The sequence below is a fragment of the Diaphorina citri genome, unplaced genomic scaffold (genome assembly GCF_000475195.1).
Source record: "Diaphorina citri unplaced genomic scaffold, Diaci psyllid genome assembly version 1.1 scaffold1, whole genome shotgun sequence".
Lineage (NCBI taxonomy): Eukaryota > Metazoa > Arthropoda > Insecta > Hemiptera > Psyllidae > Diaphorina > Diaphorina citri.
Window position 1 is genome coordinate 283148 of NW_007377440.1, and position 14182 is coordinate 297329.

At 34.6% G+C, this 14182-nt stretch overlaps 1 protein-coding gene across 2 annotated transcripts in view; it reads right to left on the reverse strand.

Annotated features, from left to right (window-relative positions):
- The window catches only part of LOC103523348 (four and a half LIM domains protein 2), a 50634-nt gene extending 40300 nt beyond the window's left edge, over positions 1-10334 (reverse strand). Inside the window, exon 1 of one of the 2 annotated variants that reach the window (XM_008489416.3) lies at positions 9975-10334. In XM_008489416.3, coding sequence (XP_008487638.1) covers positions 9975-10132 — 158 coding nt within the window. In that variant the 5' untranslated portion in view covers positions 10133-10334. The remainder of the gene's footprint in view (positions 1-9974) is intronic. The other variant, XM_026820155.1, reaches the window with a different exon arrangement.
- Between the last annotated feature and the right edge of the window lie 3848 nt (positions 10335-14182).

Consider the following 14182-nt stretch of genomic DNA (forward strand, 5'->3'; position numbering starts at 1 on the left):
GTTTTTTTTTTTTTTTTTTTTTTTTTTTTTTTTTTTTTTTTTTTTTTTACAATTAATTTCCTGTTCGGGAAAGCCTAGAAGCCTAGCAAGAATATACAAAAGCTGGTAATCTTATCATATTACGTCAAAAGCCGTAGATACCTCTATTTTTTCACATACATAGTATTCAAAATTACATATATACTAGACGTTACTTATGTACGAGTGGGTAATACGGACATAGGATACATGCTAGGTAGTATGTACCTACGTACTAAAAGATAACTCCCCCTTATTCTTCCTGTTGTCTGGAAAGAAAACACCATCATATAGCAGACATAACATGGAATAAGGGCACTGGAGAAGAAGCACCTCCAGCTTCCTTGTTTCGTATTATTTTTCCTCGGCGGAAACTCGCTAGGACTTTTCAATTTCAACATACCATCAGCAAGCCTGCAGCTTCGTACGCTAAAACGTAACTATACAATTTCCTTTCGTCGGAGAGGTAGTTTCTCCATAATATTACATCCTTTCGCTTGAAAACAGACAGTGATGAGATGAGGAGACGCCAAACGGTTTCATGAAAAGTAGATATGTACCTATCATGCTGAATTGAACTTCTTTTCTTATCTGGACGTTCGCGCGCCTCCCAAGAGTTTTTGGTGCGAAAAATTCAGAAAAATCTACCAAAATCATAACTAATTAGCAATTACCTATGAACTAAGTGGGCATGTCACATTTGTTTATGAAAAAAAGTATTGCTGTGTTGCCTTGATGAGCAGCTCTTGGGGCAAACTTTTTTTGGTTGAAAGCTCTGCTCGTTTTCATTGATGTTCTTTTGGGGGATTTCAGTATTTTTTGCCATTTTATTTGCGAATTTCAAAGTCTGCCGAAAATTCACGGTTATCTTGACATCGAAATGAACAATGAAGAAACATCTACCATCTTGAATGCTTGGTTCCTAGGGACTCTTACCTAAACGTAGAAGAGCGATCAAGCTGAAGGCACTTGGCATAACGCACCACCACATGCATTAAACCCCCCTTTCTTCTTCCGTTGAAAACTCTTGGCAATACACAATGTAATAACACGAGCTGTTTTTCTTTTATAACAATTTAGATTCTCGCTCGAATATAACATATACGTACCTAGAAACTGGAGAAAATATGCTGAAATGAGGAAAAACCTAGGCCTCCTTGAATGGCAAGCATATGAAATATATGGTGCATATGCATAGTTGTGCAGGCACTTGTAATATTAGTAGTAACATAAATCCTACTATACATTTTATAAATAGGTAGGTAAGTAAAACAAATTTAATCCCGTACACATGCCAGTTGAGTACCATTTTAGAAAAGGTAAGGTACAATTTATTCAACTTACTTTTAGGATTCCTATTTGCTTTAAAGTAACCATTACGTCAGCCATCGGTTTCCTTGAAAACACAGTTTACAAAGACAATTTCTTCTCTCCCTCAAATCTGTAATAGGTATATATGTAGGTCTCTCCCTCAAATCTATAATGGGTATGTATAGGTAATTAATAGCATCACAGGTATACTCATAGGTACGTAAAACTTGCCCCCTATTAATTACAAATATTAGAGCACCGTCCCCTTCATTTTCCATTCTCTTTCAGCTTAATATTCTCAGCAAACTTCGGAGCAAACAAATCCTACAAGGCAGTAAAAGCCTTTATTGGACTATTAATTAAATTTAATGAAGATATCGAGACATAAGATGGAGAGAGGGTCCAAAGGAAGAGATTGTAAATCCTTTACAAACCCTGTTTCTAGCTTCATAATATCCAATATCTGAGTAGGTAAAAGGAGTATACTATCTGTGGATGAGTTACGATCTTCGCTTTACCACCATTGCCTCCATTTTCCATGAAAAGGTCCTTATCGACCCTAATTTTATACTGGGTGACCTTAACAGGTAGCTATAACTTGTGGCTTTTCTACATTTTTGACCTCTGAAAGTTCAGTTGAACCATAATTTTATTTATTAAATTTATTTAGGTATTTAGTGGAGGAAACTAGGGATTATGATATTTCAACCTATCGAGCTACTATATATTTTTTTTTCTTTCCTTTGATTTTTTCAGGCCAAAAGGAATATTCCTGGATTTACGTCTATTGTAAGTACCTATAATATCTACTTACAGGAGGACAACATGAAGCAGAAAAGAACCATCCATGAGGCAATTCACCTGAGATGATTCTTTTCTGCTTAATGCTGTCCTCATGTCAAGCTTACTTTTGTACTTACCACAAAGATGCACATATTTTTTCCGCACATACCTACTCTGGTCTGGTCCCCCTTTATAGGTATCTTATATCCCACAATTTCTCCTTAAATTTTGGAGGTCCTTTCTCTCCATTTGGCTCAGAACTGTCTTCTAGCCATTGCGTATGGAGTTTCAGTTCCCAATGTAGGTGGGTATTTTAATAGATTTTCGAATGATATAGGTACCTACCTAAAATATGTACCAAAGTAAAAGACTGTTGTTCACATCTAATCTATTTATGCTGAGTTTTATTTTTCGTCACGGGACTTTACTCTCCTTTGCAATTTTGTATCCGAAGGTTCGTTTTTTCTTACTTTCTTTTCGAAAATACCTTTTAATGGATTTCCTAGTTGTCTCTTTATCTTTCCCTTCTGATAAATTTTATTTACTTTTAACCAGCGGTGTTTTCTTATCTTTTTTTCTTTCTCCGCTCTTCGAAGTAGGTACCTGAATTTTTTATTACGTCTCTCCTCTGCTCCTTTCTCTCTTTTATCTCTACTTTTTTTACGATGGAGATTTTCTCTGTAAATTCATCTCAGAGCGCAAAGTAAAATGTATTATAATTTATTGCTTTTTTTCTTGCTATTTTTTTACCAGTAGATAGGTAGGTGGTACCTACCTGCTACTAAAATGCTCGTTACTATCTTGTGTTCTTCTCTTTTTTTTTTTTTTTTTTTTTTTTTTTTTTTAGAGTCCGCACACTCAGGTTTATTCCAGAGAAATGCTGTGAGTCCATATACTATCCCATTAAGAGGATACCAAGAGGTGCCTAGGCCAGAACCTCTTGTACCCGAAGAATCTGATCAATTCTCTCTATTTTTCCTTTCATGTTTTCCTTCTTCCTTATAACTTCTTAGAAGTTCTTTGTACATGTATTTCTTCTTCTCTTCTGCTTTTTATGTCCTTTTTTAAAACAAAGATATCCTCCTACAATATTTTCTTGAAACTCTTGGGGTGATAAAAACTCAAAATATGCGAAAAAATTCCTAAAAGTAAACAACCACCTAATTTTCATTTCTCTTGACACAAAACAGCAACAAGATAGGTACGTTGCAAGAAAAAAATAAATAAAAAACACGAAACGCTATAAAAGAGGAAAATATTCTCTAAGTGAAAAGAGTTGAAAAACAAGAGAAAATACCTGTCATAACAAACTTCAGAGTTGAATGAAAAGCTAAAGAAGAAAGCTAAGAAAAGCGCAACTGATAAAACAGTTCGTAGACAGCTTATTTATTTTAATTTTTATTTATGTAAGCTGAAAACATAACAAACAGAAGAAAGAGTAAACACTGAACGGAAACTGAGCTTGCAAAGTTTACTTTTGTTAGAATGTAATATTATCTGAAAGTTGATAGTAAAAGGGTATATTATATCTATATAATAGAAGTTCTAGTTTCTAGTACCTATATTACCAGTAATATTATTACTACCTAAGCACTATATTTCTATCAAAGCACTAAAAAAACAGGATAGCACGAGGTATATAAAATTCTATCCTATATTTTTAATGAGTTTGGTACACCTGAGAGAAGACCATGATGAAAATGTAGATGCATTATGCAAGCCAGGCGCGGGATTCGAAGCAATACAAGAGACACCACCGATCCGCACAAGATAGAAAAATTTATAAATAACTACAAGAGATAAATTCTTCAAACGATCGCCTTCCGAAGCCGGAAAGTAAAAAGTAACTGAGATTTCTTACACGTATTACACCCGCCCGCTGCGCCGCTTAGAAGCTGATGCAGAACAAGTTGAAACAATATTGTTTTAAAATGTGTTGCCCTTCTATTCTATTCTATTATGGGACTGGTTGCTCCTCTCCCAAGAGAGTATGCATCAATTAACACTGCGACCTCTGTAGATCTATTGTGACCAGTATTTTTTCCCCTGCCCCAGCTGCTATACCCTGGCCTTGATGGAACCTAGAAGTACCCTCACTGGTATATTTCAACCTCCCCAATTTCTCTAAAATTCACCTGCAGCACCTCTAAAGAGTCCGCATACTCAGGTTTATTCCAGAGAAAAGCTGTGAGTCCATATACTATCCCATGGAGAGGATACCAAGAGGTGTCCAGGCCAGAGAGCTAGCTCGGGGCCCCCGAACTGAAGGGGTCTAATGAGGAGTTTGATAGGTCTGCTATCCTAGGGTCTTGATGGAACCTAGAAGTACCCTCACTGGTATATTTCAACCTCCCAGTTTGAGATGCTAACTTTTCTACACTTCCCTCAGGTGCTGGGTTTATTCTACATTTATTTACACGGTTTTAAAAAAAATATTAAATTTTGCTGTGAAAAACATTTATAATTTTCTAATGAGGAGAAATATGAAATGGAATGACCCGTAGAAATGGAAGGAGAGATAGGATCTAGGTAATTTAGACAGAATAGATCTAATGGCGAGATGCTAGATTAGTTGAGTGACGTGTAGGTTAGGGTGGAGTGAAACTATAGGGATGGAAATTTTTTTTCGAATTTCGAAACGCCTGATATGTCAAAAGTTGCGTATTGATGAGTAGATTAATCCCTGAAAATTTTATGAAAATTTTTTATCATCTTGAGGTCGCACATTTGGCTTGAAGTTTCGAGAGCTTTTAGTTATGCAATGAAGGGGCAAGATAACTGTTTTTTCAGATAATCGTATTTATTTATTGAAAATGGTAAGTCGTACGAAAAAAATCTGGTGTGAACATCACACGACTTTCTATTACATTTGCGAATACGTACTAAAAGAAAGAAAACACAGGGGAGTATCGAACCCGCAACTTCTCAATCGTAAGTCGGACAGTTCTAGAAGTAGCACCATTCGATTCGGCGTGAAAAATCACATGGGTTTAACTATTCACATGCTTACTTGGTAACGATTCACGAATGAAAGGGAAATTTGTTGACACAGGGGAGTATCGAACCCGCAACTTCTCAACCATAAATCGGACAGTTCTAGAAGTAGCACCATTCGATTCGGCGTGAAAAATCACATGGGTTTAACTATTCACATGCTTACTTGGTAACGATTCACGAATAAAAAGGAAATTTGTTGACACAGGGGAGTATCGAACCCGCAACTTCTCAACCATAAGTCGGACAGTTCTAGAAGTAGCACCATTCAATTCGGCGTGAAAAATCACATAGATTAGAATATTCACATCCAAATAACCAAATGTTTTCGATGTCTCTTACCGTTTACGAAATAAGGTACATACATACATACATACGTACAGACCATGGGCTAAAAACCACTTTTTTGGAATCAGGTGATCCCAAAACGGATATTTCCAACCATTTCCCGATTTTAAAAATTTGGACCGATTGCAATACTTTCATTACTAGTATAGCTCGCTATACTGTAGTAATAGAAAGTAAAAAAAATAACTGTTTTTTCAGATAATCGTATTTATTTATTGAAAATGGTAAGTCGTACGAAAAAAATTATAAGAACAAAGATGTTTAGAACACAAAAAACTAATTACTTAATCGTATATTCCCTACTTTTTTTTAGTAAACCCAAGAAAACGGCATTTTTATTTATTTTTGTAGTTAAATGGCATGTAAATGTTATAAAAATGATCATTTTTCAACATCTACCAAATACAAATGTTCTCCAAATCAGTCAGTGTGTGCACTATTGAAGTACTCCTTCTTGGTGAGGTAAGTTGGTCCAGTGGTAACGCGCTTGCTTGCCATGCAGAAGGTCCCGGGTTCGAAGAGTTGGTATGATGATAAATAGGTAGGTATTATGTGTAAGTATGATCAGCACTCAACCTATGACATACTCCCTTCTAACATGAAAGTAATTTTCTCACATAGGCTTACATGTCGATATAATGTTTACAAAGCTCTCGCATGGTTTTATGCCTTTCAATCAGTCAAAGGATTTCCTTTGAAAATGTTAAATGGAAAATAAAATGCATGAAAAGAGAACTGTTAAATAAAAACTCAAAAGCCAAGGAAGATGAATGAGAAAACATCTTTGAAAATTCATTTTCATTTCCAGTTACCTATGGGAAATTTACATTTTAATTTGCAAGTCGAAGTTTAACTTCATTTTTTTCACATTCCTATTGGGTTCTGATGAGTATAATTGAATAAAACTCAAAAGTCAGAAATTTATATAAAAATAATAAATATAGAATATAGTTATAAAATGCTGCAAACTAATATTCCACGTGGTAAGGACATTAGCCATGCATGAGAGAAAAATAGACCCGCCATATTAGTGGAGATGGCAAAATTCCCATTCCTTTATTGAATTTAACTAAAATTCAATATTAATGCAGCTGATTGTAAATATTAAACAGCTTTGCAATAATGAGTAGGAATATCATTAGTTGTAATAGGTTATGGTATACACATTACCACATGCACAACCCGATATAGAATATAGAGAAATGTAGACTACCTCCCTGTTTTGTTTACATTACTCTGAACATCGCTGGTGATAGAGTAAATATTTACCATTACAAGGGGTAAAAAAAGGTACGACTTCCTTGAATATTGCAAAATTCTGCATCACTGTTGAAATGAAATAGACAATTTTAGGTACTGTTGTGTAGCAATTTTGCTAAATTCAAATTGTTGAGTGACTCAGAAAAATTACGTTTTATTTTGTGATGGGGAGAGGGAAATCATTAGAAGATACCCAAAGCAGAGAAGAGACACCTTTGCCAAGAGATGAGGGGTGGGGGGGGAGTGTGGGATAAATTGCTGAAAGGGGAATTTGTTACCTACGTAGATATTAAAACCCAATAAACCCTATCCTCTCCCTCTTTACATGAGGACACCTCCATCGCCTAAATTCATGGAATGACCGTGTTGATCCTTGATATCCCCCGGCATACTCCTGATATTGTGCTTTGTGCTCCTATGAATTCATCCAGAATATTTCAATCATACTGTATCCAAACACAAATTCATAACTAGTCCCAAAATATCTACACCGGTCTATGTACACTTAACATTGTTTTAACAATGTCTGGAGTCTTCGAATATTTATAATTTGCCATAACGTTCCATAACGTGATCTGTAATGTTACCTCTTCCCTCGTCCTAACATATGTTTTGCTCATTCCTCCTAGTCTTGCCTCGCCTAATATATAGGGTAGCCGGAATATTATGTTTCCATTATTATATTGGATATCGGATATCGCACTGTTTCGGAGTAGGCAGGAAATAATACCGAATTCGGGCGAAAATACAAAACAATCGTTTGAAACATAGCATATAAATGACTAGCATAGGATACGGACATTCAAATACATATCACATCGGGTATACAAAGCTAACGCCGCGAGGGTATGAAAGCTTGTCATTTGAACGGATGGATAGTTCTCCAGAGTTAATCCCGTAGAAGGACGCAATATCGAATGAAACATAAAAATAAATAATGGAGTAACACATGAAGCTGTTATATCCAAAGTTAACTAAGTGACCCATTAAAGTCAAGCCTTCATCGGTTCCTTTCAACCACTGAATATGAATAACAAAATAGGTAAATAAGATCTTGTTTGGACTGCGAGAAAAAAGGAACTTTTCAGGTCTCTATCCCAATAAGATAGAATTTAACTATCAAAATTATACCTCTTTTATCCTATTCTACACTTCTTAATTATCATATCGATGAGGCCTTAATGGCATTCTGCGGAATCTTAATATACTCATGCATTGAGAATGTTTGAGAAAACCCAGTACACCAGCCATAACAGATGTATTCAGCTGATTCCCCTATTTTTTTTTTTTTTTTTTTTTTTTTTTTTAACAAGGTTTTTCCCTTTTTTTTTTTTTTGCCTTTTTTTTTGCGGTCAGGCGTCAACATTTTTTTTTTTTACACAAGTCTTCTCTATTATCACGTATTTCTTTTATAAGACCTTGAATTTCTTGAAAACAAACTCAAATAATTCACCCGAACTGAAAGTCATTTAGGTAGATAGATTGGGATACTTGATACAGAACGCAAGGGTGCTTTTGCTGTAGTTTAATCAGGGCTTTACATCACATCAGAAGCATATTCCCTTAATGAAACGTTTGGATCCAAAAGAGTTTTGTTGTTGTTGTTGTTGTTGTTGTTGTTTTGGACTGTTATTTTGCAGAAATACAAGTTTAAACTTTTTAATAAGGTGAAGGTTCATACTTGAAGTACGTAGGCAAGTAGCAAAAACTAAATACTAACAACTACTCTATTGTGAAGTAGCTAATTAGAGTACGAAATTCGACACAACAACGTATGGGTTATAATATCTATGGTAAGATCCTCTTGAAATGGCTGGCTTGAACTTACGCTGTTCTCAAGTTGGGTATAGTCGAAAAACTTGAAATTTCCTCAATTTCTGCGCAGTTTTAAGTTAAAAACAGGAAAAAAATACCTGGTTAGAAATATATATGGGCGTTCATTTCGATCTATATTACATCGGAGGTATCTATTATTGAGTCAAATGGAAAGAGCTAATTAAAGCACGAAAATTTAGAAAAAATCTTAGTAACCAGAAAACAAAATATTAGTGGAGACGCCAAAACTCTCACAGGGAAAGTATAGGAATTCCAATTTGTATATTCTGTACAACCGTACTTATTGAGTTATGAAATCCTTTCAGATTTATTTTTCAATATTCAAATATGAAATAATATTTTGTCCGTTAACATCAGCTTCAGATGCTAGGCAAATTCAGCCTTGTTACCTACTTGATGATAAATGACAAGAAGTTTGTACTAGAGTAACTGGAGGCTTAAAACTATCGTGGAAATCATTATTCAAACCCAATGTGCTTCAAGCAGCTCAAAAATAAGAAAACGGTATGAATAAAGAAGATTTTGAAGGTACACTTCAAAAAATCTTGGTAAAAGCCCCTTTCTCTTTGTCAACTTTCAAAAGGAATCTTAGAAGGTAGATAAAGATAACTTTGGTGTTTGTTCAGGGGATTAAAGTTTGCAGCTGTTATCTGACTAAAGCTTAATTAATTAGTTTCGATAGATGAATAGGTACAAATATTTCGACGATATTAACCCATTGTTGAGGTTAATCAAAAGAGAGGTACGTATTATTCAACGAATAACACTTGTATGTTTTGAGAAAAATGAAAATCTAAAGCTCTTTTTTTTATTTATATGTACCTACATACGAATATTTCATCTTCAGAAAGCCCCTCTACTAGGTACAAATTTGGAAAAGCTTTTGAAGTCCAAATCAAAAGTTGTCACCAGTATTTGACAAAGAAGAGGCTCAAATTTGTAAATAACAGAGACCTCATTTTGTAAGATATAAATATGTACAGCAGAATAATTCTGATAATTGGGTTAATTAGTACTTATGTGTACGTACAGTTTAAGGAGGTGCTATTGATTTCATATTCAGAAATAGGACGGGAATTCAGACAGGAGTAGGGATTAAATAGTTCTTAGGTACTCGTACTTACATAAATTGGGTTAGAAGTGAAATAAATCGGAAATTTCCAAGAAGAATATAGGTTCTAAATGAGGGAATTTAGGAATCGTGTGAAGAAGAAGAAGAAGAAGAAAAGAGGAATTCACAGAGGAGAGAGAAAAAAGCTAATTCACATAACCACAGTATGAAAAATGAAGACGTATAGTTGTAATTCTTGTAACGTACAATCCATAGATCAATTCGGGTCAAAAGAAGGACCTCGTTAATAAATTGATGACTCAGTATTCAGAGCTTCACCGTTTACAGAGTCCGAGAACCGTAGATCACATACCCCTTTCCATTCACCAGATAGTTTTCCTTATCTTGCACCTCGGTGATAGTGACTTCAGATCCTTGGTCCGTGCTCTCACGACGTTTTCCCGAAGTCGTTTTTTTCGTTTTGCGAACTTTGGTTGTTGTATATTGCACCTGTACATCTACGTCCGCCATTGAGTTCGATAATTTGATACGCGAGCGAGAGAATAAACACGAAACAAAAAGCACGCGAAATGAAACTGAACGTTGAAAGAATGTTAGTGTTTAGTCGAGGAAAAAATTGGAAGCTAAAATACAAAAGAACGAAAAAAGTGTCGGCACGAGAAAGAAAGTACTAAGAACGAAAGAAAGTATTTTTACATACTGAATAGAAATGTTTTTTTGGAAGCTCCCGTCCGCTATTTTGGAATAAAAAATTACCCCCACTCCTTCACACAGACACCATAGTTTCAACATTTATATCATTAACCCTTTCACATTTCAGAAATGCCATGTGTGTTCCTTCCCGGTTTTAAATGACTTCATACTTCATAGGCACAGAGAAATTTAGGCAATTTAATTTAATTTATTAATTTGTTAAATATTGCATAGTTGTAACAAGTATTTTATGAGCTCGCTACACGATGTAATTTTCTAACTGTAAAATAATGGATGTTTGAAATACCTGGCAAACTGACATACATGTAGAGTACTCTGATATTCTGTGTGTATCTTATTTTGAAATTTATTTTCTATTGAAAATTACAAGAGGTGACGATGTGAGGAACTTTCTTTTGAAATATGAAGTTTGGTGCTAAGTAGCTCATACTCATAATAATACCTAGATATATTACAAAGATTCAATGCAAAATACTTGATATTATGTACTCGTACCTCGTACTATACATAGATTGTACTAGCGAAATTTCAATGCTTTCCATATCAAAGGTGTGATCATGGTTGGTTGAGATTATATGTATGAGAATTTATTAATTGGTAAAATAATTTATAATAAATTCGATATAAATTCTAATATTCAATACCATATCCTCAGCTAAGTAACTATATGTTCAACTTCTTCGTGTATAGCGTAATTCCCGTCCATAAATCCTCCTTTTGAAGTTTACCAATAATATGACACAGTTAAATCAAATCTGCGATTGTACTTACGATCAAAACCCCAGTTGCTAGACTACCCTTAAGTATAGGGGTCACACAAATATCCAAAGGGGTGACATATTCTGTTCTGTTCTCATTACAAAATTGTGTCAAAGGATACGCTGAAAATTCAATGACAGCAAAACAACCCTCACAGTCAGAGGATAGGAAGGGAGTGGAAGAGTGATGAGAAGAGGAAGTGTATGGAAATATGAGGGGAAAGCTACGGAGGGGAGAAATGGAGGAGACAAAGTGGCTTTGACATTCGCCCCACTTTTTGACATTTCGTAAAGAGCAAAAAAGGTGTGTAGGTGTGCTGCCGTGCTAAACGAAAACGCCGTATGTCAAAAACAAATAAAAAAAAAAAAAAATCGATTTTTGGTTTTTGGTGCCAAATGGTTCCTATGATCCTAAATTTTGTTCCTATATTTTTTTTCTTTATCCTAAACCCCTTAAAAACCACTAAAATGTTTTGCCGTATAAATTGAAATCTTAACTCGATTTCCCGAAAGTAGGGTTTTTTGACATACGGCGTTTTCGCTTAGCACGGCAGTGTGTACCTACTACGTACCCATTTATGAGACAATTTAATATAATGTAGCTGTAATATTCCTACATTCAACTTGGGGAGTATACGAGTAAGTAGGCGCGTTATATGTAGGGCTGTAAACAAAATATTAATGTGTAGTATAGTATGCCCTTTTTGTATAGTATATTCTTATCCCTATAATTATCACGGAAAACACAATTTTCGTTATCATGTCTACGTTACATTTTTACACTGAGGTAAACAGGTATCATACATATGGTTCTGCATGCTTGCATTTGAATTTGTTTATGTAAATACCACCGTGACATTAAAGAATTTCGTACAAATAATTTGCAGCAAAATGTTTGGATACGAATTTTTTGAATGTACGGGCATGTAGTCTATTGATGAAAGATAATTTTTTGACGCTTTAGGGAAATTTAGATCAATATGCGATTGACGCTCTAAATACCTGTGTATCTAAATTATTATGGGATTTTTAGTTGAAATTTTTGGTGTGAGTAGTTTGCAAAGAAGGAATTAGCTGTTTGAAGAAAGTTGGTATCAGTATCTTAATAGAAAAGATAGGAAATTTAAGGGCAAGAATACATCTGATGCAGTTGGTTAGGCAATAGACTTTAGATACAGAGGGAAAGCGGCGAGTGTGATGAAATAATGTACGAGTAATGCTGAGATTTACGATTTTGAAAGATTTTAAGCAAAATAAATAATTATTATGAACAAACTGAGGATTCATAGTGTATTGAATTAATTAAAACCTTAATACCTGTACTTTACCAAAATCAAAAATAAATAATAATGTATAATTTTTCTAATGGCGTTGATGAGCGAGTGAAAATGAGAAAGCTTAAAAATAATTACTGTAAGCTTCTTATTATTAAAATTTTTTATTTTATGCGCAGTTTTGTAAATGGTACGATCTCTTAGCCTTGGCCATATTCTTGAGGCCAAGAGCTTCAATGAAGAATAATAAAATTTTGCTTATGATTTTGCTCCAATTGGTCGGCGCGGTGGTCAGTAGGATTGGCTGACAAATCGGACGATAAAAAGAGATCATTTCCCATCAAGACTATGTTTCGGCTACCAAGTTTTTTCGTTGATTTTCCTGCAAAGTCAAATTCTGCGAACTCGAAATTTTCGAGAAACGCTTCTTATGTGATTCACTGGAAAACTTGTTTGTACGAAAGAAAATAACAAGAGAACTGAAGATTATTTTTTCATCTTCTTACAGGGTCTGAGAGTAGAATAGAGGGCCTCTTGGAAATACTAAAGTATCAGATGGACATTCGTCAGGGTATAACATCTTTGAAGTAAGAAATTGAATTTTTCAGGTGATGCAGGTTTTGAAGAAAATTGGAAATTCTTATAACAGAAAAAAAAAGCGTCAAGTGTTGGGGCTGTGATGAAATCGAATTAGCATTATGTATAAAATCATGAGAATTTGAAGAAGAAGAAGAAAAGAAAGATCCTTTTGATCTGTCAAACTCTGTCAAATGCCTCTATCACAAAAGATACACTACACGGTCATGTGTAGACTAATCTTGCTTGGAATTCCACGTATACGATTTCTGATGTCTTGTGAACTGTACACTGTACAAAGAACTAATCAGATTCTAAAAAGCACAGCCTTTAACTTTTCTCTTGAAAAAAAGGTCGACTTGTATTATTAGCGGGGAAAGTTTCACTGAATTTATTCGCATTTTTCAGAACTTTTGTCGTTAGATTGTCATGCCAATTCAAGGTTTTTATCGCCTCCTGACATTTAGGGTGTTACTTTTATTACTTATACTCGTGCGTGAACTTTTATTCTAACTTGTGTCATGTACATAGCTCTAATTGATTAGTATATGCCTATATCTACAGATTCCGAAGTGAAGTTTGTTATAAGTTTGAAGTAAGAAGATATTTCATAGTTTGACAAGGTCTATGCCATAAAATGTCTTTTCAAAAAGAAGATGTCTGACCAATTTTAGGACTGAAGCTCTCATTCCTTCCATGTACACTAAATGTTGGTTAGAAAATCATTAAAGAAATGCACTGTAATACCGGGGTGAATATTTCAGGCGAATTTCTGTATTAAACATAAATAAATAAATGAAATCATTGTGTTGTATTATTGCCTATCTTTCTTTCCACATTCTAGTTTTAGTTTACTTTTTCTTTTGCTTCTTTGAACACTTGTTTCCAACTCTACACAGCTTGGCTTCGTCATCATTTTCACATCTCCACCATATCCAGTCTCTTTTCCCTAGAATAGGCAGAATATAAATGAAATGGAAAGATCTTTTCAACCGGAAACTCAAAAGTCTTGTCACTTTTTGAGTCTTTGCGGTTTGAGAATGAATTTCATTTGACCCAGCTGACATTCTTGCTGGTTAACTCCCAACGCTTGTCATTTTATCCAATTAAATTGATCTCTGTGCTCTCTAGTTAGTCCCACGTTCATATGACCCTCATTATTTTTAATTCAGATAAGTCAAACAACTTGATCAAAATTTTACGTCAAAATCAAAATTCTGCGTTCTAATTAAAAGTTA